This window comes from Pelodiscus sinensis, chromosome 8 (assembly GCF_049634645.1).
Source record: "Pelodiscus sinensis isolate JC-2024 chromosome 8, ASM4963464v1, whole genome shotgun sequence".
Lineage (NCBI taxonomy): Eukaryota > Metazoa > Chordata > Testudines > Trionychidae > Pelodiscus > Pelodiscus sinensis.
The window spans coordinates 56,868,353-56,895,044 of NC_134718.1; the positions used below are offsets into that span (position 1 = coordinate 56,868,353).

At 39.5% G+C, this 26,692-nt stretch overlaps 1 protein-coding gene across 7 annotated transcripts in view; it reads left to right on the plus strand.

Annotated features, from left to right (window-relative positions):
- The window catches only part of ATE1 (arginyltransferase 1), a 170,442-nt gene that overhangs the window by 48,260 nt on the left and 95,490 nt on the right, over positions 1-26,692 (plus strand). For all 7 annotated transcript variants that reach the window (XM_006111405.4, XM_006111410.4, XM_006111409.4 and 4 more), the window contains 3 exons: positions 1,441-1,473; positions 11,600-11,781; positions 18,684-18,783. In XM_006111405.4, coding sequence (XP_006111467.2) covers positions 1,441-1,473; positions 11,600-11,781; positions 18,684-18,783 — 315 coding nt within the window. The remainder of the gene's footprint in view (positions 1-1,440; positions 1,474-11,599; positions 11,782-18,683; positions 18,784-26,692) is intronic.

Below are 26,692 nucleotides of genomic sequence, written 5' to 3' on the forward strand. Positions count from 1 at the left end.
GTTTATAGACATTCCTGTTTCGTCCTTAAAGCACATGTCTAAATATTAACCTACAAATGAATGGTAAACTTGATATTATTATGTGTTTGGGAGAAAATGTAAACAACATTAGTGCCTTAGGAAAAAATCTTAAATTTTTTTTCTGTTGAGCTCTTGATTAATTTACTGTAGAAAGTCTTTTATCATATACCATAATATACATTAGTTATGACTGACTACTTAGTTTGTACTTCATTGATTCTCCAATTAATGTATTGCAGATTTATGCAGCTTCAGGGGACTGGAGTCAATTTTAAGTGATATATTTACAGTAGTTTGGCTCTACAAACACTCACTTTCATAAGTAAGAGTTTATTTTGGATATGTATAGTACTTACGCTTAAGGGCAACATTGCCAGTGTCATTTACATGTTGACAGCATTGGCAGTTTTTTGCTGACTCCCTTATTCTGTTGTTTGTTTTGGAAAGTCTGTTTATCAAAGGTACCATACATATACTACTATCGAGAGAGAATTCATCTTTTGCCTATATAGAACAAAGTAAGATCATTAGGGGAAAAGTGAATCAAACTGGGCAACATAACACTAGCTGTTAAATAAACTGGTTATATTTTAAAAATCATTGTGGGATAAACTGATACTAGTATTTTTAAAATATTGAGAAATACACAAAATAAGTAAAAAAGATGTGGCTTTATTTAGTAGAGTCTTTTTAAAAAATATTGAACATGATCAAAATCTTTGAGTTTCTACTGTTCATGTAAAACTGTTTGTGGCACCTCATTACACGTTCAAGATAAACTCTAGTTTTAATAACACTTGCACTTTCAGGAAGTTGTCTTTCATAGAACTGTGCAGGCACTATGATTTTCTGCCTGTAAATGTTAAGATTTAATCAATTTCTACCACCAGACAGGAAGGCCAAACAAAGGTATTTTAGTGATAAGGATGGTAGGAAAAGCCACTGTACTGGTGAGGAGGATGAAGAGGTATGGGGGTAGGAAGAGGAATTCTGAGCTTGTGTAGGGAATGGATTTAGAATAAAATAAAACAAAGCAAAATTTGTATATGTAACTATATTTTATGTACTTTCCTCAGTGCCTTCTGCAAGTTTGTGTTTTCCTCTGAGTTGTGTATTTGACAGAAGATGTCAAATGTAAATGTAAAGCTAGTTTAAGTTTTATCTTTAAGTACTGGTAGATAAGAGATACAGTGACATGTTTTTGGAAGGTTCATTTTAGTTTCTGGAATCTGTGACTTTTACTTAACGATTTGTTTTGGAAAACAAAGTATTCTTACAGATTGCATAGACGTCACTTTTTTAAAATTAATAATGATAATTTAATTTCAGTGCTAACGTTCTCTTTTTTCTGTGTTGTGTATTCTGTTTCTTCTGCCCATGCTCTGGGGACCATGCTTCTGGTAAATCCCTCCAATGCAGTTCACAAGATTCCTGTGCGATTCTCCACTTGAGGTATGAATTTAATCTTAATTCTAAAATCTGAAATTGTTTAATGCCAGTGTATCTTTGTTTCTTCTGCGTTTTATAATCTGTACTTCTTCCAGATCATTATATAGGTCAGTGTTTCCCAAATGGTTTTCTATGGAACCCCGGGGTTATGTGAAGTAAAAATAAGGTTCAGCAAGAAAATTCTGTTACAATAACATTTTATGATATAAAAAATAGTAATTAACGTTTAAGCATGTAAACAATTTTCATTTGTGTTTGCTATGATAAGTGTCCCTGTGTAATGCCAGTTTAGCCAAAGAGTGGGGATGATGTTGTCACTACTCAGTGCTGCACACGCAGTCAGTCAATGGTAAGATTGCCTGTTATATACCATATATAAGACTGTCATTAGGGGTTTAGCAAAATTCTTTTGTGTTTAAAAGGGTTCCATGACCAAATAAAATTGGGAAACATGGATCTAGGTATTACACTATTAGGACTATCTATGAACCGCATAGAGTGAAATTTTCAAAGGAGTCTATGGGAGATGGGCACATTCTTCCTTTGAATTTCTGTGGGAGTTGATTGCCATAGATCTCTTGTTAAAACCAGCCATTGATCTTAATGCATACACCACCTATATTTTAGTATTGGGGATTGCATAAATTGAGGCAAAAATCCCGTAGCCCTTAGTCAAGCAAAGCTCTTCAGGATTGTAGAATCAGGTCATGATGGGATAATAAGATTTATAATTATCTGATTAATTTAAGTTAATATTAAGCAAAAATCCAACCAAGATTTTTGCTTTTTTAAATAATGGCCAAGCAAAGACTTGAATGTTATAGCTATCTTAGGATACCATGCTATCTTTTCCCTCTTCTCTTTCGTAGTAGCCAGTAATGCAGAGAATTAGCTATGTTACTTTGTTTCAGCGAAAACCTCAAGCAGTCCAGTGGCCTCTTTAAAGACCAACACATTTATTAGGGCGTAAGCTTTTGTGAATTGCTGCTCTCTCTATTAAATGCACGAAGTGAAAGAATCAGATGGCAAGGATATATACCATTACAAGTGTTAATAATTGCGGAACATGCTTGTTGATTTCTGTTCTTCAATTAACTTTCTCAGCCATAAACAAAATCTTTTTTCTGCCTTTCTTAAGAGTCCATCTACAATGCATAGTCCTAAGCCACTTTTGAGGACCTACCAGGGTAGTAAGGTTGCTGTTGCTCACTATGTCTGTGAAAGAGATCATTTGTAAAAATTAAGATATTCATGTTTTTACTTAAAAAGGGGTGCAAATGGTAAGTTGGTTATTGCATCAGTTGGCATTGTAGAAGTTGGGCTAGCAAACCTTTTTTGGTTATCTCTATCCCTTGTTAACACACCATGCAATAGCATTTAACCTTTTGAAGATACCCTCTTTTAATAATGAGGTCTGCTTGCCAAACCAAGATGCCTGTTAGCAGGAAAAAATCTATGTGTAAGTGAAAATTTTCACAAGATGTTGAAAGCACAATAGTTTACAGGGCTTAAAGAGCTCTAAGATCTTTACTGTGCTCATATGTTTATGATTATATGTGATCACCAATTTTTCTTTGCTAGCATAAGTTTTCTGGAATAAGGTGTTTTTTTTTAGCTCAGCATAAAGTTAGTCCCCTAGCTGGGTACCTAAAAGCATGCTTGTCATTGGTTTAAAATAAATTGACTAACAGGTTTTTGGAAAACGACTAAACTGTCAGTCTTAGTTTATGTTTTGTATCCTTTTTTCATATAAGAAAAAATATATGGAAGACTACTTACATCGAAAGAAAGCTAGAATTGATCAAAAAGCAAGTTGAATATTTTAAAAAAACATTTTCAGAAACATTGTCCACATCTTTGGCAGTTTGTAAAAACTAGTTGTTGTGAAGTAAAAGAAAATTGAGTGAACACATCCTTTTTTAATGTTTGCTTTTGTTTTAAAGACAATTCTAGAACTAGTGACTAAAGAGAGAGGAGTTCAGTTTGGAATGATATTTGAGATAACTTCCTTTACAGCGCAAATACTAAGAGAAAAATGTGGCACTATCTTTGCTGTATGTCTTGAAGAGTTAACAACCGCATGATGGTAATGAAATTGTCAGGTTATAGTAATTACACCAGTAATTTGATATGTTGCAGTTTGAATGAAGCCATGTGTGGAGTGTTTGTTACTTTTCTCTGCTGAGTCGACCCCCTTTACATTCCTGCAAACTGAAGACTAATAGAGCTCATTAGACTTTATAGGAAAATGGCTTTTATCACCTCGTCAAGTCAGGCAGCAGATTTCCATTATATTTCTAATTTTGTACGGCTACATAAATGCTGATGTACACTTCCCTGCTAGTTTTATACTAGTATTTCTTTCTTACAGACATTTTTTATTGACATTTTGAAGCTTGAATTAAATTTTGTGTGGCACCACTTACAGATGTCTTCAATTAGGTGAAGTTAAATAAAAGGGGTTGTATATCTGAGGCCAAAGGATTCTTGAAATTCTCTATTCTGAAATGATTTCCACAAGCCAATCCAGTGGGTCCAGCTTCTTCCATTTTGGGGTTAAAAAATACAAACCTTATGTGAATTTGAATTTGTTTTGAATTTTTAATCTGCATTAGCTGCAGCAAGTACCTATATTCAAAGAGCTTTCCCACTTATTTTATACTTCCTTTATTCTTAATTCATTGTTGAGGTACTGCCATCAATTCCTCAACATGAATAAAAAACATTATTTCCTTTAAGATTGGTATGTGGCAGGGAGAGAATAGACAACTCTATAGCAAAAAATACAACTCTGTTAAGAGAGCCGTTCTATTTTTCACACTAAGACTATATAAAAGCATTCAGCTCTTTATTACAGGCAGTTCCCGGGCTACGTGCAAGTTAGGGACTGTAGGTTTGTTCTTAAATTGAATCTGTATGTAAGTTGGAACTGGCATCCAGATTCAGCAGCTGCTGAAACTGACCGCCAGTTCTGACTTACATACAGAATCAACTTAAGAACCCTAGGCGTCCCCAAGTCAGCTGCTGCTGAATCTGATCAGCAGCTGATTCCAGGAAGCCCGGGGCAGAGTAACTCTGCCTCGGGCTTCCTGTAGTCAGCGCCGGTCAGTTTCAGCAGAAGCTGACTTGGGGACGCCTGGGGCAGAGCAGCTGGGGTGCTGCTAGGTTGCTCCAGTAGCGCGGCTCCTCGGTGCTACTGGACCAACCCAGCAGCACCCCAACTGCTCTGTCCCAGGCGTCCTGATTCAGCCGCTGCAACCCGCTTCTCTGGCAACCCACCGTGGCTGTGGCTTTGCTCGCGGTGTCCCTGGTCTGCTGGAAACGGTCCCCAGCAGACCAGGGGCACCGCGAGCAAAGCCGCAACCGGGGCGGGGTCCCACGCTTCTGAGGCTTTGCCAGAGCAAAGCCTCAGAAGCGCAGGAATCCGCCGCGGCTGCAGCTTTGTTGCCCGTGCCCCTGGTCTGCTGGGGACCATCTCCAGCAGACCCGGGACACCGTGAGCAAAGCCACAGCAGCGGCGGGTCCTGCGCCAGAGCAAAGCCTCAGAGGCGCGGCATCCCGCCACTGCGGCTTTGCTCCCCGTGTCTCTGGTCTGCTGGGGGGGCACTACTGGACCAACCCGGCAGCACCCCAGCTGCTCTGCCCCAGGCATCCTGATTCAGCCGCTGCTGGTCAGTTTCAGCAGCGGCTGAATCAGGACGCCTGGGGCAGAGCAGATGGGGTGTTGCTGGGTTGGGCCAGTAGTGCTGAGGAGCGTCCCCAGGTCAGCCGCTGCTGAAACTGACCAGCGCTGACTACAGGAAGCCCGAGGCACAGTTGCTCTGCCCCGGGTTTCCTGGAATCAGCCGCTGATCAGTTTCAGCAGCGGCTGAATCTGGACGCCAGTTCCGACTTACATACAGATTCAACTTAAGAACAAACCTACAGTCCCTATCTTGTACGTAACCCGGGGACTGCCTGTATATGAATCTTCAGTTATAACTTGTACTGCTTTCTGTGAGTCAGTGTCTGTTACTAAGGTCACAGTGCTCTGTGGGAGGGGGTGTGCATCCACAAGGTTTGGGGTAGTACAAAATACCAGCAGCAGAGCTAGGAGTCCCAACAATTTGTACTGTGTTCTACTAATCTATGGTTGAATCAAGCCCACTGCTTTTAAGATACCATAATAAAAATAACACGTTTGTTAGAATAAAAGATAGCATCAAGGTCATTTGCCTCAGACATGAGAGGGCCTGATGTTTTAATAATATTCTATAGCCCTTAGTTACAGCATACCTAGTTGTGTTGTGATTCTCACAGCTTGAGGTTTAGCTTTTTATTCTGTAGTGTTTTTCCTTTTAATGTAATTTATTAAATGAGAACAAAACACTATTAACTTTTAACTTTCCCATTTTTAAAATGTAGACCATGCTGTCTTTAGACATCCTTCTTTTAAAACCCTGAAGGCATACATTTATAAATTACATTTATTATTTTTAATGTTATTCTGTTTCCAAAGTGGTTTTGACATTTGATTTCTTGGCTTCTTAACCCTAGAAACTGTGGCACTTTTTCTATTAATTGGAATAACTCAAGTTTTGTAGAACAAGAGTTAGAATGCAGTGTTTCTGATAGATGAACCCTTACCTGTATATCTTAAGCACCTGATGTCAATTACGGTTTTGCAAAGAGGAACCCTGTGGCACTTTAAAGACTAACAGATTTATTTTGGCATAAGCTTTGGTGGGCAAAGACAAACTGAGTGCGTTGTGCCAAAATAAAAGTGTTAGTCTTTAAGGTGTCACAGGACTTCTTTCTGTTTTTGTGAATACAGACTAACACTGGTACCCCTCTGATAATGATGGTGTAATTAACACAGCCAGTGCCTAATATTATTCCAGAAGGACAATTTAATAGTACAAAGTGCTATGAGCCCGTTTGAGGAACAAATCAATATTTCACATTGACTTGGTATTCTGTCTGTTCCATCTAGTGGGTTTTGATATAGAACTTAATTCAGTAAGACCTCAAATTCAATGGAGTTGAGCATTCACTAAGATATTGAGAGAATTTATCTGTATGTATTATAAAAGATAACTTTGTATGAAATGAAGAAATGTGTATAATAAAGTTTTGTTGATGTTTTGTTTAATACAGCATAGATTCCAGAACTCTTTGCCTGGAATCTGTAATACGTTCATTGTAAAATATAATTTGTTCATAATATTTTATTGTAATTGAATTGGCGTAATAGTGGGAATCCTTGAGGTATAAACAGTAAATATTGTACCTGACACTTGTACTTCATTAGCAGAGTTTCATTGACTCACTTTGTTAGAAATGACATTATAGATCTCTTCTCATTCTACTTCCCACAGTTTGCATACACCCAGGCATTCTTTTACTTCACAGAATAACTGCATGTCAGCTGAAACTTCTTGTTGTTCTGTATACTATTTAAGTTGAGACTTTCTTTGCATGTGGATAAAAGCTTACTCTTCCAACTAAACTGATTCACAGAGATTGTCTTTTTAACATTTGAAGAAGTTAGAAGCAGGTAAATTTACAAGAAACAAGTACTTCTTTCTGAAACCATGTCATGCAAAAACATAGTACAGGTTGGATCTCCCTGGTCCAGCACCCTCAGCACTTGAGAGGTCCTGAACAAGGGAGTTTACTGGACCAAGGGAGGTCTATGTTGCCCTCCTGGCTGTCAGCCCTGCTCCTGGGCTTCCCTCCTGGCTGTTGACTCTGCTTCTGGCCCTTGCTGGTACTCCTGGCTGCCAGCCCCACTGCCACTGGCCTGGACTGACTCTGCTCATGATCCTGGCAGGCCCCCCACTCCCAGCTGCCAGGAACTCTGGTCCAGAAAGTCCCAGATTTCAGAGATTCAGCCTGTACAGCATTTTTGCTAAATTTAAGGTCCTGGTGTGTGATTTGTTAAATAGACACAACCTTGTCTTTCCACATCTCTTGGGTGAATGAGACAAAGATAGGAAAAACTTCTGACTTTGTTTCAGTGTGTCTCGCTGAGGGCCTGATGAGCATCTCTTGCCCAGGTGATGTGCATTCTAAATGTGTGAAGGGGCCAAGAGCAATGCTGGACTAGTGCAACACAGTAGCAAGCACAAATTAGAGCAGTTTGTGATGTTCTAATTTGCAATAATTGCTAAACTGACACCTGACTGCTTGCAGAAAATGCCACGAGCTCTGTTGCACCTCAGGATCCAATCCTTAAAGTAGTGTGGCTTTCGCTTGAAACATAATTTTAAAAATAATGGGTTAGTGTAGAAGAAATGTGCAATTCTGTATCCTTTGGTAGGTGTGGAGTGCTTGTGGAATCATGAGCACTGAATGTTTTACGTATGTTGTTGCCTTTCTGATATTTAAGTATGTCTTTATACTCTTGCCCTGTCCTTCATTGTGGCTCTTCAAAACAATGCAAAAAAGACTAGCTTCCATAATTTATAGTGGTACTATTGTAGAATCTACACCCACTCAAGTACTATTTCAAGGTATTTCAATGATCACTGGTTTAAAGGATAGTGATTTTAAATGTAGCATATTTACATTACAACGTGGACTGCTTACCCTCTTCAGAAGATAAATAATTATTTTGTTATGAGCATGGAACAGGTTTGATCTATACTGTGTTGTTTCTATCTCCTCACACCTATCTTACAATAACCATATTCTGAAAGTAATATATTAAATGAGGTGGCATGGATAAAATCTTGTCCTGGGTTGCTGTTAGTCATGGGTCTGTACTTAAAACATGCTTACCCTAAACTATATCCTCAGAAATCCTGACCATTTAAAGCAACAAGTGTTACTAGAATTTAAGTATTATACTGTGGTATTACAAATGAGAGCTAATTTCCCAAATTGTCTTCCTGTTTGTTTTGAACCCTATATAATAGAATACAGGCAGTCCCCGACTTCCGCGGATCTGTACTCGCGGCTGTCCCGCTGCCGGCATCCTAAGAGGCTTTGCTCCCCGTCTCCCTGGTCTGCTGGTCTCCAGCAGACCAGGGAAACGGGGAGCAAAGCCGCGGAGGACCCAGGCGGCGGGACCGCGGTGCGTCTCGGTCTGCTGCCTGTGTCTTCCTGGTCTGCTGGGGTGGGGGTCGGGGGTGCAGCTAGTATGCCCCCCCCTCCAGCAGACTAGGCTTTTCTCCGGATGCCTGTGGCAGAGCAGCTGGGGTGCTGCCGGTTGGTCCCACAGCGCCGCTCTGGGCGCTACTGGTCCAACCCAGCAGCACCCCAGCTGCTCTGGTCCTGATTCAGCCGCTGCTGGTCAGTTTCAGCAGCGGCTGAATCAGGACGCCTGGGGCAGAGCAGATGGGGTGTTGCTGGGTTGGTCCAGTAGTGCCGAGGAGCGGCGCTACTGGAGCAACCCAGCAGCACCCCAGCTGCTCTGCCCCAGGCATCCTGATTTAGCCGCTGCTGAAACTGACCAGCGCTGACTACAGGAAGCCCGAGGCAGAGTTGCTGTGCCCCGGGCTTCCTGGAATCAGCTGCTGATCAGTTTCAGCAGCAGCTGACTTGGGGACGCTTGGGGTTCTTAAGTTGATTCTGTATGTAAGTCAGAACTGGCGGTCAGTTTCAGCAGCGGCTGAATCTGGACGCCAGTTCCGACTTACATACAGATTCAACTTAAGATCAAACCTACAGTCCCTATCTTGTACGTAACCCGGGGACTGCCTGTATTTATCTTCAAAATCTTTGCTTCATTGATAGGAACTTGCCACTTTTCTTTTAAAACAATTTTAAAATTGAAGCCCAGGGTAGTGTACAGTGAGCATAGCTTTTTAAAATGCAAATACATTTCTGATCAGTGTAGCATTCTTATTAGCACTATAGTATACACAGCTGTTAGTAGCATATATATATATAGTGTAACACCAAAGTTATATAATAAACAAAAAAGGCAGAGAGCACAAGTTAATAATTAAGGTTCTCATAGTGGGAGTAATCCACATTGCATAATATATTCATGTATTCATTTAACAACCTAGCTAGCAACACTTTGGTAGATGCATCAGTCAGTGATGGACTTTCATCTAACCTTACTCTACAAGAAAGATGTACGTTTTTGCCAAGATGTGGGAATGTGAGGTTATGTCTACACTGCCCTGCTCTTCTTACACAATTGCATTAACACAAACAAGGTACGTTTTAGTTCTGCCCACAGAGTCCACATGAGGGAGATACAGAGCAGCCCTTTGGGGTACACTGCTATTTATTTCCCTGTAGTCTGAACAATGGGGCACTTATAAACAAACCCAGAGAGGAGCTCTTCAGAGTCTTACTTCTGAACATTTTTGACGTGTCCAAAATGAGAGAAGCAAAAAAATAAGTCCTCAAATTAGTTTTAATAATAATAACCCCCAAAAAACTCCCAAACAGACAGCATTATATGAATAATACTATCTGTGCCATGCTACATGATTACACTAGTGAAGCAAGTGGGTATCACTGAAATTGGTAATCAAGACTAGCAACTGATCAGAAGAAATCTGTTTTTTAAATATTTGAACGAGACTACAGATGAGGTTCTTATAACAATGGGTTTGGCCCAATAATCATAAAGTAGGCATGGAGGAGTAAATCTAATAATTAAGTCTAGATCTGTTACATTTAATTATTCTTGTGTAACATATATTCAGATTATTCATAGCTATTTGTTTTATTTAACAATGCGAGGTGTTAGGATTGCACTTTCTTTAAAGAGAAGAGAGTCAAAACAGATTTTTCCTGCTTTATTTCTTGCTCACCATTGCTAATAAACTAAGAACATTGCTTGCAGTTCTAAGTGCTTAGTTCAATAAGAATTAGCTGCTGTTTTCTGTTACAGTATACTAGACTACAACGCTTAAATTTGGTACTTTAAGGATAGCAATCTTACATACAAATTTAAAAAAATAAATTAACAAATCACCAAGAGGATATTAATGACAGAAGAAAAAATATAAAACATTTTATAAACTCCATTTAAATGTTTAATACATATATTAAATGACATATATCTTTGGTGGCATGACCCTTCTAAAGGTAGAAGTAGGAAAAGACTTCTTCCTGCTTATCAGGAAAAAGCACTGTTTGAATTACATATATAACAATCTGGGGGGAAAAAGAATTTTGAATTCTCATAATTTGATCAGAATCACTTCTCTGATGTAATTGGTTCACAAAGTTTAGACAAATCATCATGCCTATGTCTACACTGTAGGCTACTTGTGCAAGAATGTCCTTTCTTATGAAAAAACTTGTGGAGCATCCACACTACAAGCCCGTTCTTGCGCAAGAATGTTTACAATAGGTCGTCAGAAGAGGTCTTTTTGCGCAAGAGTTATTTCTCTTCCCACGAGGAATAAGCCTTTTTGCGCAAGAGCTCTTGTGCAAAAAGGTTAATGTGGACGGGAACTGGGGTTTCTTGCACAAAAAAAAACCCTATGGCTAAAATGGCCATCAGAGCTTTCTTGCACAAAAGTGTGTACACTCTGCCATGGATGCTCTTACGCAAAAGCACATGGCAATGTGGACGCACTTTTGCACAAGAACTCTTGCGCAAAAAGTTCTTGCGCAAGAAGCCTGCAGAGTAGACAGCCCAAGACTATAGAGAGTTGCATGCATTTACACCATTCTGCAAGCTGTAAAGCTAACTCTGTGAAATGTATGTTGCTTTTTCAAAACAAGAATTGATTGTCCATCTTGCTTTACATCAATGTTTCAAGGTTTTAGGAAAAGTTGAGGAGTTCTGTGATAACTTAAAGCCTAGCAGATTTATTTGAGCAAAAGTTTTTGTGGGTAAAAAACACTTTGCATGGAGTCTGAAGTAGTTTTTACCCATGAAAGCTTATGCCCAAATAAGTCTGTTAGTCTTTAAACTGCCACAGGACTCCTCGTTTTTGCAGATACAGACAGATTAACACAGCTACTCATCAAGGTTTTAGGTATTTCCATTGCATTATTCTTTAATAGTGATAAAGTATGTAATATGGAAGTGGATGTTCTTCAAATTGTTTCTCCATCCTTTGAATGTGGAATAAGATCTCAATGTCTGTATTGTTCTCTGTTATCCTTTTTCAGTATTGCTTATACAGAAAACTTGTTTATTCACTAATTATCCCCTTTTTGCTTCCCTTAGGCAGAGAATCCTCCCAATGGTCCTGATTGTGGTTATGGTTCTTTTCACCAGCAATACTGGCTAGATGGGAAGATAATTGCAGTGGGTGTAATTGACATTCTTCCATACTGTGTGTCTTCTGTGTATCTGTACTATGATCCTGACTATACTTTCCTATCATTGGGAGTCTACTCTGCATTAAGGTAAGAAGAGAACATTTTTGTCTTCAGTTAGTAGTCATTGAGATGAGCTCTTAGATTTGAACTTGGGACCTGTCTGGTCCCGAACAAGGGGATTTGCCGGACCAGGGGAGCTCCCTCCTCTCCTGACCCAGGTTGCCACTGGGTTAAGGTGTCAGCCTGTCCCTGCTGAGGCACCAGGCCCCTTCCCCGGGGATCTCTAGATGCCACCGGCTGCGCTGCTGCTGGGGTCAGAGCACCATAGCCAGAGCTCTGCAGCCGAAACAGAGCTCCATAGCTGCCTTGCTTTGTGGCTGTGGCCAAGCTCTGCAGCTGGGGCAGAACTCCACGGCCACCTGGCTCTGTGGCTGGGGGCAAGAGCTCCGCAGTCTCAACTGAGCTCTGCAGCTGCCTGGCTTTGTAGCTTGGGCTGGAGCTCCCTGGCCACCCATTTCTCCCGACACAAACATACACTGTGGCTCCCAGCTGAGTCGCCGGTGCCACCTACAGTGCTCCTGCCCTGCTGCCAGATCTCCCTGTTCTTGGGCTCTGTAGTCCAGGAATAACTGTGGTACCGGACCATGGATGTGTTGCTGGAGCAGGGAGCCCCGGTTATGGGAGTACAACCTGTAAATATTTCATTGAGGCATTCCATTAAGATGAGGAGACAAGACAAGATGTTTATTTAAATGAGCAGTGAAACTTTTATTGATTACCTCCATTTATATAATGTAGTTAATTGTGGTACTAACACCAAGGCCCCTATCTTGTAGTTCTAAACATGAGCATTTCAACATGAGTCATTTAGTTGAGTTCCCTTATGAATTTCAGCATTAGTCTTATACTTAACTTTAAGAAAATGTGTACATCTAGTAGGAACAGGGTGAAAATCTCTTAGCAGAAGATTTAAAATGTTAGTTAAAATGTTTAATTGGACACTATCAACATGAATGGTGTCTGCTCAACTTTGAGTGCCCACTCCTAACCAGATGTAGCATTATAGCTCCTTGCTGAGTTAGCAGTCCCCTGTCAACCATCACTCCAGTGCTGTGGCAGCTTCTCAGCCAGAGGGTCGAGTCATTGGAGCAATCACTAGGCAATGGCACAATCTTTGGTCCACCCCTTTTGGGATCATAGTTATCCAAACTAAAAATCCACAAAACATCTTAATACAAAGCTGAACATTCAGCATTTTCCCTGTTAGATCAGAGTTTCTTCCAGACCTACCTGCCTGGAAAGCTTTTTCCCAGCTGACTCAGAAGTGTCCTGCAAAAGCCTTCTTGCTCTTTGAATGCTTTACAGCTGCTGTTGCATTTTCCTGGGCTTTGTTCTTTTCACTGCTATGTCCTGCTTTGCCTTTGTAGGAACCTCCCTCCCACTTTTTATCACTTTTTAAGCCTGGCTCCTTTTATATAGGAATCCCCTGATTCCTCTAAGGTGGGGCTTATCCTGGTGTTAGAGTTGGCTTAGTCCCAGGCTCTCCCGCCCTTGGAATAAGCCTCTGTCTTACAAATTCCCACTCCAACTATCATTGGAGGCCAGACAGGCCATCTCCTTTCTGTCTCTACACTGTAACTCTAAGGCTACGTCTACGCTGGCGGCTTCTTGCGCAAAAACTTGCTGGGAGTCTACACTGCATGTCCATTCTTGAGCAAGTAAATTTACAGTACAGCGTCGGAAAACAGGGCTTCTTCCGGAAGAGTTATTCCTCTCCCCATGAGGAATAAGCCGTCTTGCGCAAGAGGGCAGTGTAGACAGGCAATGTGAATGTCTTGCACAAGAAATCCCTCTGGCTAAAATGACCATCAGAGCTTTCTCGTGCAAGAGAGTGTCCACATTGCTTTAGACATTCTTGTGCAAAAGCACATATCTTGCGCAAAAGCACATGCCAATGTAGACATGCTCTGTGGAAGACTTTGCTCAAGAACTCTTCCGCAAAACAGTTCTTGCGCAAGAAGCTGGCAGTGTAGACGTGGCTAAGGATACATCTACACTGCAACACTATTTCGAAATAACTAACATTATTCCAAAATAACTTAGTCTGTGTCTACACAGCAGGCAGTTATTTTGAAATAGTATCAAAATACTGTTAAGTTGGAGTACTTTTTACTCTGGCTCCTGTAACCCTCATTATACAAGGAGTGAGGGAAGTCAGAGGAAGAGTGCTCTGTTTCAAAATAAGTGCTGTGTAGACGCTCCCTATTTTGAAATGACCTATTTCGAAATAAGGTATGCAATTCATGTAGCTCAATTTCTGTAGCTTATTTTGAGGTAAGCCCTTCAATGTAGACACGCTGTAAGTGATCAAATTCAAAATATGGTTTTAACTATTATCTATTTGTTGCCTCTATCTATTCAAACTAAAATCTATTTTTTCGGATATCTGCTTGCAAATGTGCAGCTCAACCAGGAAAATCCTTCAGCAACTGTAAAGAGAATCCTTCAGTGTTACAGCTTGGTGCACCAAGTTTGGTGCGCTATCTCAAATGAGTTAGGGAGAAATGCCCCTTTGCCTGAAGCCCCACCCCATCAGTGGCACAAACTGTAACATACATATGACATTTGGCATCACTATCCAAAATGCCCCAGTTACTCTAGCACACCTTCCTCTCGGGTACTCTGGTTTATAGTTTAACACTTCATTGGTATGTGACTTTTCAGAGGATTTTCTAAACCAATCACACTTCACTCATAATGAAAGCACAAGAGATGCACAGATCTAGGTACAGATGGAGCTGTACACAGTTCCCTTCTACTGATTCTTCGTAACGCTTGACCATTTGGGGGGCTTTGGTAAGCACCTTAGGGGGTTCTAGATTCTCTCTCCTGTGCTGCTCAGTGAACGTGATTTTTAACAGCAGTTTCTAATGCCTTTTTCTCTGTTTTCCCCCCTCCCGCCGCTGGGAATTTTCCTTTGTTCAAGCTCACCTCCCCAAGCCCTGCAGACAGCATGGTGAGAACTGATTCCCCCTAGATTGCAGCCATCTCATTCTGTTAGGGTGCCTCCATCTCAATAGAAGACCAATCAGGTTGACAACATATAATTGTTTCTGTTGCACCTCCTTTGACATAGTCTGGGCGGTCCATGACACAGACCCAGTTAACAAATGGCTGCTACAGAATACACTGATGCATTCAGTGATCCACCAGTTTTGTAAACTTCAACCGGAAATTGTAAGTTTTACATAAAGAATTTTCCCAAACTGTCACAACATAATTTAAGCAGAAACCATTACTAGAATCACTGACTATTTCATCATCCCGAGGTATATTGCATAATGTTAAACACCTAAATAAAAGGTGCCTGATTTTTTCAAAGGAGCTGAACACATGAAAGCAGTATTTTAAGAATGTTTTTTATATCTTGTGGTATGTATTGCATTGCATGGATAACAATAGATTGACATAGACCTTGCATGTGAATATTTGGAATTATGTACATTTCCTATATAATAAATTCTAAACCTTATGTAGGCACAACATGCTTTCATGGTGCAATAAGTTAAGAGGCCAGCTTGTAAATCGTTCTGCATTTAAGGCAGTAAAGCTGAAATCCCAGTAATATTAGAAGGGGCCAATCTAATGTTACTCTTCTTACACACACACACATCCCATTAGAAAGAATTTAGGAAACAGCAAAGGAACACGATTTTATAAAATCTTTTATCAATTTTACTCTGAGGAGACGAACTACATTAGTTTTGTCACTTTCACTGTATGCTATTGAGAACTTATGTTGCTGATTATGTAGAAAGGAAGAGATTTTAGGTTGATTAAGAGGTGTGGAAACACGAGTAAAGAGCAAGGGGAGGAGTAAAAAGCTTCTAGTAAGTTATCAGCATGAATGATTTTCACAATATGATATAAACTGACAAAAAATACACTGAGGGGGGTTTTGGCCACGAAAGCTCTTGATACTATATATATTTTTGTTAGTCCTGTGGCACCTCAGAGACTACTTATTTTTGAGAATTATACTGTTGTTATTCCCAGAATGAAATTCAGCCTCTTTTGAATACTACTTGATGTCATGAAAATTAACACTTCATAGTACTTCAAATTTTTTGACAGGAAAAAAAATGTATTTCAGGTCTAGTTGAGCTATTTTATGTAGCATCGAACCCCTGACTTATGTTCTTGGCCCACATTTACAATGGTGCACAGTGTCTATTATAAATGTGGGTTCGAGTTATGATGCTCCCAACTTGCGACGCTTCCCCAGGAACTGATCGCTTTGCAAGTCAGGGGCTGCCTGTATAGTGTTCCCTCTAAGCTGTGTGGCAGCACTGCTTCACAGGTGATTAATCAGCCACACTCAGTCAGAGGCTCAGGTCTCCCTGAATGGAGGTAATTGACTGGGCAGGGCCAATTAATCACCTGTGAAGCTGTGTTGCTGAGCAGCTTAGAGGAAATACTAGTTGTGTATGAGATGCAAATTAAAGACAGAGTGGCAGCCTTAACTAAGAATGTTCTTGCTTTCATGTTATTGAATCAATGTTCTACGCAGTTCCCCGTGAAAATAAGAAAATTCTAATTTAAAATATTTTAAAATATAAAGAGCATTTAAAATGAAAACCACTAATTTTTGTTTGGTTGGGACCAAATTAATCTGAATGGAAATATGAACATTGTCACATTGTAATTCATTTAAAAAGATTTTATTTTGCCTATAGTCGTAGAATCATAGAACGCTAGACCCTCGAGAAGGGACTTCGAGAGGTCATCAAGCCCAGTCCCTTGCCCTCACGGCAGGACCTAGTACCATCTAGACCATCCCTGATAGCTGTCTATCTACCCTGCTCTTAAATATCTCCAGAGATGGAGATTCCACAACCTCCCTAGGCAATTTATTCCAGTGTTTAACCACCCTGACAGTTAGGAAGTTTTTCTTAATGTCCAACCTAAACCTCCCTTGCTGCAGTTTAAGCCCATTGCTTCTTGATCTATTCTCAGAGGCCAAGGAGAAGAATTTTTCTCCCCCCCTCCTTGTGACACCCTTTTAGATGACCTGAAAACCCCCATCATGTCCCCTCTCAGCCTTCTCCTTTCCAAACTACACAAGCCCAGTTCTTTCAGTCTTCCTTCATAGGTCATGTTCTCTAGACCTTTAAGCATTCTTTATTGCTCTTCTCTGGACCTTCTCCAATTTCTCCATATCTTTCTTGAAATGTGGTGCCCACAGCTGGTGGCAGTACTCCAATTGAGGCCTAATCAGCACAGAATAGAGTGGAAGAATAACTAGTATTCTCTTTTTAATATAATTTTATTTGGCTGCATTTTAAACACATGGGCTACGTCTAGACTGGCCCCTTCTTTGGAAGAGGCATGCTAATTTCTAACTTTGGAATAGGGAAATCCGCGGGGGATTTAAATATCCCCCGCGGGATTTAAATAAACATGGCCGCCCCTTTTTTTCCGGCTTGAGGAAAAGCCGGAAAAGAGCATTCAGACTGGCGCGATCATCCAGAATAAAGCCCTTTTCCGGAGGATCTCTTATTCCTACTTCAGGAATCAGAATTCCTACTTCCCAGTATCACCTACTGTTGGCCTTGTGTTTCATTGTAGCCACCCCCTAACTTAATATCTTACTTCAAGATGGGTAGTCTTAGCTCTCTTCTCTCTAGTTAGTATCTTAACCCTCCAACCAGGTTACAAAACAAGAAACTAAAGAATCCCAGCAAACAAAAAGGTTCTTCTGCTCTTCCCTTTTTCCAGCGCCTCTGGACTGCTCTTGTATCCTTCTCTGTTCTGGGCTATAGAGCTTGCCCCAGAGCCATTTCCCCTGGAGTTAGGCTTTCCATTCAAGGTTTTGCCTCCAGAGCTTACATGAGAATCTACTCTCTACCTGTGGTTCGAAGTGCCTACTTAAACATTTTATAAAGTCCAAGTGTCTTAAGCTAATTAGCTGCTATCTAACCACTTAAATAATTAACTACTTGTGGGTGGGGATGGGTTAGCTTGTTCTCCTCCACGGAGTCTATCATCGCTATATGGCGCTCAGACTCATCTGAAAGGACCAGTCCTCTGCAACAGTTTCCAACAGATTCCTATTTGAATTGAATATATGTGTAGGTTTAGAGTACATTTAACAAACCCTTGAAACATGTAGTTTCCTATATATGTGAGCATCATGTAATTTTTTTAAACATTAAATATATTAGGATCTCCATATCTTGCAGTATCTTCATTAGTACCCAAAGCAATAAAAACAATAAGCAATTAAAAACAAATGTTGCTTATCCTCTTTGCTCTTCAAACACATCCAGGTTTCAGACAGATTCAAATGTAAGCTGCCAAGTTATAAATGCCTTAAAAATAAGCATTATAGCGGAAACACTGACAAAACACTTACTATAGCAGCAGTGTCGAGTGTCAGTATAATAAAGAAAAATATTTACTGTGCAATACTGTGGCACTTTTCTCTCTCAAATTAGATGAGGCAGTCATGCAAACAAGCAATATGTATGTGAAAAATAGTGTTTGCTGCATGAAGATGGAGAGTTTTGCATATAAATCCCTAGAATGCACACAGTAGAATAAACAAAACTTCTTGAAACTTGTTGATTTAAAAATGCTCTCATGTTTGCCCATACTGTGTATAGACTTTCTCTATACAATGAGAGAGCCAGATTTCTATACAACTCCAATAAGTATGAATATTAATAAGAAACCTGTTATATGGGTGCCTTTAATCTTTTGCCATTTGAATTGGCAGGACAGAAATGAGGCTCTTCTACTTGAATTGGTGTTTTGAATTTGTGGTTTTGAAATAATACTGCTTTTGAGTTTACAGTTTTTGTTTTATCTTGACTAGAGTTTTATCTTAATCCAAGATTTAGGTGACTAATGCATTTATTTTATAAAAATGATACATGTATCTATGAAGGCTAGAATTCAAAATTATTCCATTTTCTTCACTTTCACAGAGAAATTGCTTTCACTAGGCAACTCCATGAAAAAGCTGATGAACTGTGCTATTACTATATGGGTTTCTACATTCATTCATGTCCTAAAATGAGATACAAGGTAAAAGTGTATTTTATTACTCTGTTAGCATATTTGATGCTGTTTGAAATGTCTGACAGTGTTATTTTATAATTGTCATACTGGATTTTAACATGGATTGTTAGGGGTTATAGTTGAATGTTGGCTACTGCTAACTTGGCTTAAGAGTTAATTTTTTTGTGCATTTATTTGTATACAGTATTTATTAAAGTTGGCTTAAAATCTTTCACTAGAAGTTTCAAAGATGTCAGCAGTATGTCATACCCTGGAAGCCAATGATATCTCAGATTTGCCATATTTCATACTCTTGACTTTTTTAAAAATCATATTTGACTGTGGAAATGTTCTGCAACAACATGTCGTCTTGGGTGTACTTGTGACTCTCCCATTTAATGCTTTTTTAATAGGAACACAGGAAGTAGTGAACTGGAACAAATCACTGGGCACTCAGTTGAGTATTGTGTCTCAGACAGTTGGCAGTAGTCAGACATGTCGACGGGGGTGGGTAAGAGGGTGGAAGTACCGTAGGGCCTGGGTGATTAAAAGGGGCTTGGGGCTTCTGACTGCTGCTACTGTGGCAACGAGAGTGTTCAGAGCCCCAACCCCTTGAAATTGCCGTCAGAGTTCTGCATGACATACTATAGAGCTCCAAGCAATGCACTCCAGATAACGAGGGGTTAGATGGGGTTGCAGTCTGGGTGGTGCAGATGGCTGGCTCCCCTGACCCCGCCCTTTCTGCCTGAGGTCCTGCTCCCTTCCAAGAGTGCAGAGTGCCCCCCCAGCCTTGCCTGGCGGCCCAGCGAGTCTGTCAGGTTGCATAACCACAGCAGAATCCTCAGAAGAAGGTATAAGAATCCCATAGTGGAGAGTTTGGAATAACTGTCACATAAGAAATTTCTTCTTATCCCATGTGAATTTAGATTTGCTTGTGTCCTGAATCATGAAGGTTTACGTCCCTTCTGGTTTTTAAAAAAGCTAATGTGAATCTGGGTACGCTCATGATCCCTATGAATGTAAACTCTTTTTTGAATCCTACAAAACTCTTGATCTCAATTTTTTTCCCAAAAAATCAACAGAACAATGAAACATAGCAAAATAAATGTCATATTAATACAGTTCTTTTGTTAGCTGAAACATCTTTTTTCTAGAAACAGAAAGAAATACGGCTGAAGGTAAAAGGTTCGTGGTCACTTTTTAATGGATATCTGTTAAAAACAATGAATGAAAAGTTCGTTTGCAGAGTTGCATTTATTTTGAGCACTAATTGGTAGAAAGGATGCTAATAGATCTGATGAGGTTACAGTTGCTGAAACCAGGGCTGTTTAATATCTAATGTTTCTAAGCTGTCTAATGGAAAGTGAGGCAAGAGCCATCTCAATTTTGTTGTAACCTATGTTCAGCATATGCTCATGATTACTCATTCCTCCCTAGCTGACAAAACAAGCCTGATTTTCTATAAATAAAATCATCCCCTGTTCCTTTGCCAGAGACAGTTTATCATCTGTATACGCCAGCCAAACCAAAGGAACAGTTAAATTGGATGTAGACAAGTCAGTGAATAGCAAAATACCACCTACAACTTCTTGTCTCCTTATAAAGTATCACATCAGTAGCTGAAGCTATGTGTTTTAATTACTTGCCATGATTTTTGGCGTACATTAGAAGTTTGGGATGACTCATGACCATTAAGGCATCAGAGTTTAACATCATTATTCTATCATGCAATGTAAATTTGTTGAAAAATGTATTCAACTTAATAAAGTGTTCAAATAATAGGAGAGACTTATTTATAACTGATAAGACAAACACTGTCTCAGCTCTTTATGATATCATTATTAAACATCACTTCTCTTAGCCATCAGCAGTAACTTCAGTGAACAAGATGAACTTTGCATCCCAGGTTGGAAGAAAGCTCATGCACAAGCCAATGTACTAAAATAGCCAAAAGCTATCAAGCTGTACAGACTAAATGCTGCAAACGTATGCTGTACCCCCACAACCTTTTTGCAGTTATATGATTAACCACAATGGAGCCTGACCTCTAGAGAGGCGAATTGTGCTGCTTTATGTTGTGAATTTAAATGGAGTCCAGTGAAAATTTCACCTTTTATAGGTGCTTCCTGTTTGCATACTTATTAAATTCTTACCATGGAAGTAGGGCTGATGATACTCTATCCCCTCTTTAGTTACTTGGAACCCCCAAATTCTGACCTCAGTTACACCTGAGCGATTTTGTTGACATCAGTGAGGACATAGTCTCTTATTAAACCTATTCAGTGTTCTTAAACAACTGTAAATGTCCCAATTTGAAAGTCTACATTTACAGTACCAGAAAGACTCCAGAAACGGGGACAGCCATATATACGCAGAACATGTGCAATAGCAGGAGAGGATGAAGAGTGAAGGTTTATGGAAAAGCTTTCAGGTTTTTCTGTTTAACAGTCACCACATATGATGTCATTGGAAACCAAGTTGACATTAATTCTATAATGCTCTTCTTATTACTCTTCTGAATAACACTATGGAAACCAATCTTAAAGCATTTAAATGTCTCCTATGAAGTGAGGAGTAGTTTTATATATGAATACTGGTAGTTTTATGGATTAAATAATTACACAAAAGTTAAGTTTGACACATTGGTGTTAAATTGAATACCCTGCTTAGTCCCAGTTTTAACAATTCCCTTCTTCCAATGATGCGCCACTGAAAAATATGAAGAGAAGCTATACATTGATATCATGGTGAGCACAGTCAAATGATGGAGGAGAGAAGATGGGGTGTTGGAGATGGTGGTGTACTGAGAGAACAAATCATTTTATAATCTGCTCTGCAGTGTTAAATACTGAGAGCATTTAGAAACTGAAAATAGTGCACCATATGCCTGTTCACTGTTAAATAGTGACTTTAGAAGGAAATATACATGTTACAAATTGGAATGTAATGATTAACCAATTAACTGGTTAGCCAACAGCTTGACCTGGCCAGAGCAGCCCCCACCCATGGGAGGAGGCTGGGTCCGCTGTGCCATGCCAGGGGTGGGGAGCGGGCCAGCCTGGCCAAGCTGTTGGATAACTGGTTAACCACACCATCTCTCATTGAAGCGGTTAACTGGTTAAACATTATGTTCACTGAGGAAACAGGATTTTACATTTCTCATTACAACTGACTGCCAATTTGATACCATCTGGAGTTGAAGATGTTATTGTTCTTAACCAATAAAATAAGGAAAGGTTGGGATAGATTTTAATGGGTAACCTCCCTTCTTTCCATGCTATGCTGTTGATATTTGGAAACTTCTGAGTAGGGATTACCCTCCCCACCCCTTGGATTAAAAGAAAGTTGCTGCTAGTATACCATTTGGGATTCAGACTTTCCCTGAATCATCTACTAGTTTTTCAAATCTTTTAATATCATAAATGGTTTGCTAAGACTATGTTTTTCTGTTGGTTGTCAGGAAAGGGGGTGGATGATTGATCTAGGATGTATCAGAGTGGTGATTTTAGGATTAATTGTTGAACTTGTGGTAGTATTGCACTTCAGGTGAATATAATATTGAAGTCCTTTATTCTGTGTTATGAATCATGAAGGCAGACTGCTGTTGAAATAACTGGGGCACTGCATGCATGCAGCAATTTCATGATTCAGGATCGGGGCTTTAATTGGTTGCATTTAATATAAGATCTTTTTAATCTGTGCCTCCAGTGAGCATTTTAAAATCTTTAATAAAAATGTGGCTGAAAGCTGAGAGTGTCAATTCATAAGCAACAGAATTCTATTCTAACTGGACATTTTTATGAATGCTGATCGCTGACTGTATTCCTTTTGGACACTGTTTCTATTGCTGAGACTGTGTAATATTCCAATTTAAAATTTTGGAACAGAATAGTAGTGTAGTCAATATATAATGGCTTCCTTTTTCCTTTGTAAATAAAATGCTGGATAGCATTCTGTGCTATATGAAGAGCAGATGGGTGATTGTCACATCTGTAGTTTTTATACTTATCACCTTAGATCTAGGCATCTGAAGTGAATTTTGCTGAAGAAAAAAAGAGGCCTATGTATTTTATATCTTATAGTTAATGTAAATCCTCATACAAGCATATCTTTGGGCAACCTTCTTCAAGTATGGCCTGGGCTTAACACCAATTACTCAGTGCAATTGCAGATGTTTTAGCAATGTTGAGCAAGTCAATACTGCACTGACAAATTACACTTTCATGGTAAAAGTGGGCCCTTCTCATTCAAAAGATGCTGTTTCTATAAATGCTCGTATGACTCTTGGCACACAGCGATAAATAGTGCGTAATGCTGGTTGACGATTAGAGGCTAGAACATAGGGAAATAGAATCCTCTGAACCTAAGTCCCATGGCACTATAACAACACTTAACCATTCTCACTTTCCAGGCAAAGGGTTGTATGACTAAGGATCATTTTTCAGCCCCAGGAATCACACATGTAGTTGATTGTGTGTAGCTACAATAGTTTTGAAAAGGAGTTACATTTGACACCGCCATCTTTCACATTTCTCGTTTGACTTGAAATGTGTCTTAAAACAGCAGTTATAGCACCTATTAAATTATTGCTAAACTGGAAATGACGAACAGGAAAATTTAAAAATCCCATGATATGAGCTTTTTATGTTTCCTCACCCTCCAGATTTGCTTCCATAATGGGTTAATATTAATTAATTAGTTAAATAACCCCCCCCCCCCAATAAAACAGATGTCAGGATTTCTGTAGTCCAATTAACCAATATATTAGTGTGTGGAAAAAATATAGGCAATAAACATTAAGCAGTGGTGATATTGCATTTATTTTAGGGCAGTATTAAAACTTGTTTTATACAACTTCTCTGTTAAAGACTTACTCTGTTAAATATGATGGGTTTTATGTTGGAAAAAGTGGTCCACTAGAAAGTTCAAGTATTTCCACATTCAAAAAAAGCTCTCCAAGATTCATAATGCATGGTGCCTTTTTTTCTTAGGCCTTTAAGGATTTGTAACGGGTTCCATCTGAGGAGAGATTAAAGAGACTAGAAATTTTCAGTTTGGAAAAGGAGATTAAGGGGGGATATGATAGAGGTCTATAAAATCACGAGTGGTGTGGAGAAAGTGAATAAGAAAAAGTTATTTACTTGTTCCCATAATATCAGAGCTAGAGGCCACCAATGAAATTAATGAGCAGGAGGTTTAAAACAAATAAAAGGAAGTTTTCTTCACACAGCACATAGTCATCCGGTGGAACTCCTTGCCTGAGGAGGTTGTGAAGGCTACGACTATAACAGGGTTTAAAAGAGAATTAGATAAATTAATGGAGGCAAGTCCATTAATGGCTATTAGCCTGGATGGGTAAGGAATGGTGTCCCTAGCCTCTGTATGTCAGAGGGTGGAGATGGATGGCAGGAGAGAGATCACTTGATCATTACCTGTTCGATTCACTCCCTTTGGGGCACTTGGCATTGGCCACTGTCGGCAGGCAGGGTACTGGGCTGGTTGGACCTTTGGTCTGACACAGTATGGCCATTCTTATGTTCTTACGAGTTGGTGACAAAACTTCAAGCACAAGAGAGCATTTTATTTTCTAGTGATGTTGATTTCTGACTCTTTCTATGCATTTTAATAGCTAACGTTTTTCAATCAAAGGTCTGTGCTTACCAATACAATGATTAAATCAAATAACCAAATTCAGCTAATAGTAACTCCAGAGAGATCCCAGGGAAAGATCGTTTTCCTGTTGAGCCTCCATCTGCTGCTTCATTCTTCCTAATCAGATTGGGGAACTTTGACTGATCAGTGTCTACACATACTTAACCAACCCCATTCTCCCAGTCTTCTCTAAGTCTACAAAGACCCCCAACCATGCATTTTGTTTCCCTTACACATTCTGTGACTGTTACAACCCTCGTGGTTGGCATCAAACTGCTTTTGTTTCTGCTGTTCTGATTTCAAGAATGAGTATGTAGTCTGCTGCGTTGTTTTTTTAGCATATATTCTCCATTGACCATAAATCACATTTCCTTGTAAGCAGTCATGTCTGGCAAAGAGTTTTGCTTTGTTTAGTGTTGTTTGAGCCTGAGCTTGCATGGCTTCTGAGTTTTCCCAGGCTCCTTCAACTTTAATATTTGCATGCAAATTAATTTTCAGTTTTAGTTCACATTGTTGATTACTTTGGCCAGGGATCTGGCTTTAGGATAAATTGTGTGCTTAAGTGTTTGTAAATAAAAACTGAAGTACTTTAAAGTGTGAAACAGAGCTAATAGCTTCTTGCTATACTATCTCTGTGTACTCTTTTAAGGACATTCTGTGATATGAAGAGGTGTTTTGACTAAACTCTTTATCCAGACTTGTATTCAGGCCAAAGTAAATGGAATAATTTCAAACAGTCTACTTCAGTATCATGACGTGGCCAGACATCAGATAGATGGAACACTAGAAAGGGCTCTGAAATGTCAGAAAAGAAACAAAAGGCCAATTCATCTGTGATTAATCATTTTTAAACTAAATACCTCAGATGGACTGTGGTCATAAGCAGTGCCCATGGAATTTGACTGAACTTTAGAGTCAGTTTCCGTGGCTGATTTTTAGGGGATTCAGCATCACTGCTGCAGCAGAGAAAATATGTACAGTAGTAGGCTGCAGTTACACATCCGCAAAATCCAGAGTTGGCTGTCTAATTCCCTGGAGTTCTGGCTTTTTCACAGTTCCCTGACCACGGAATTTAGTTAACCTTTTAGTAATTTGGATTTGCTGCATAGGCAGAAATAAAATAACCACGACAGGGTATGATCTAACAGAATGTTGCCTACAGCTCTATGCTGTTGTGACTCTGGCACTGAAGCACTGAAAAGATTGCCAAGTCCTTGACCAGCTCCCCACAAAATACAGCTGACGTTTGTACCCTAGTGATGGATTCTTTATTCAAAATGTAATCAGATATCAATCAGCCATTTTTTGTCATGTTGAAATGTAGACTGACAATGGGAAAAAAATCAATATGAGAGACTGTTTGAGGGGAAATAGTAGGATTGAGAGTAACCTTGCTTAAATTAATTAAATTATTAGTAAATTTTCATGGTTGAAAGTTTTGTTGGGTTATTTGTACCAGTAAATGTATATCAAAACATATACAAATTTACATGTTGTGATACCAGAAACATGTTGCAAAAGATATTTACATTATATTATAGAATAATGAGCTCAAATCACAGGCATCTCTTATTTTTTCTTAATTGAGGATCATCGTTTATAGAGTGAAAAACTGGTTTCTTCGCATATAGTAATGGTCTCTCTCTCAGTGGAAAAAGAAGCAAACTCCAGCCTACAATTTAATTCTCAGGGGATTAGTAGAAGACAAACTAAAATTGATAGGTGCTGTAGCAGCAGAATAAACATACTCCTGGTTTGTCCTTCAATGGCAAATTATCTCTTCCAGACTGACTGACTGTCTTCTATTAGTAGCTTCCATTATAATGAATGCAGACAATGTGTAGCTGCTCTGATCTAAACCTTTGTTAAAGCTGCCACCCCACTAGAAATCTGTAATATCAAGTTGAGAGCAAATAAATGTCAGCCTCAACTTGTGGAATAATTAACTAGAACTTTACACCATAAAATCACTCTCTAAACTTTAGCTAATTCCTCCAGTGTGGTGAAGTATATCAAGTTTACAGATGAAGTATTGAGCACAGAGATTGTGTTTTGCAGTCATGCAGTGAGTCAGTGGCAGAGCTGGGATTAGACTCCAGAAGGCTTGACTCCTGGTCACCTGACTAAAGACTAGACCACTCTCCCTCTGGTATCTGACAACAACAAAAACAATGTATCTCTGAATAACAATATAAGAAGAGGCAAGCCAAAGAGGGCTGTTCTTTGGGGCAGCACTGCAGGACAGACCAAAGGTTGAGGGGCCGGTATTATATTGTGGTGGTGG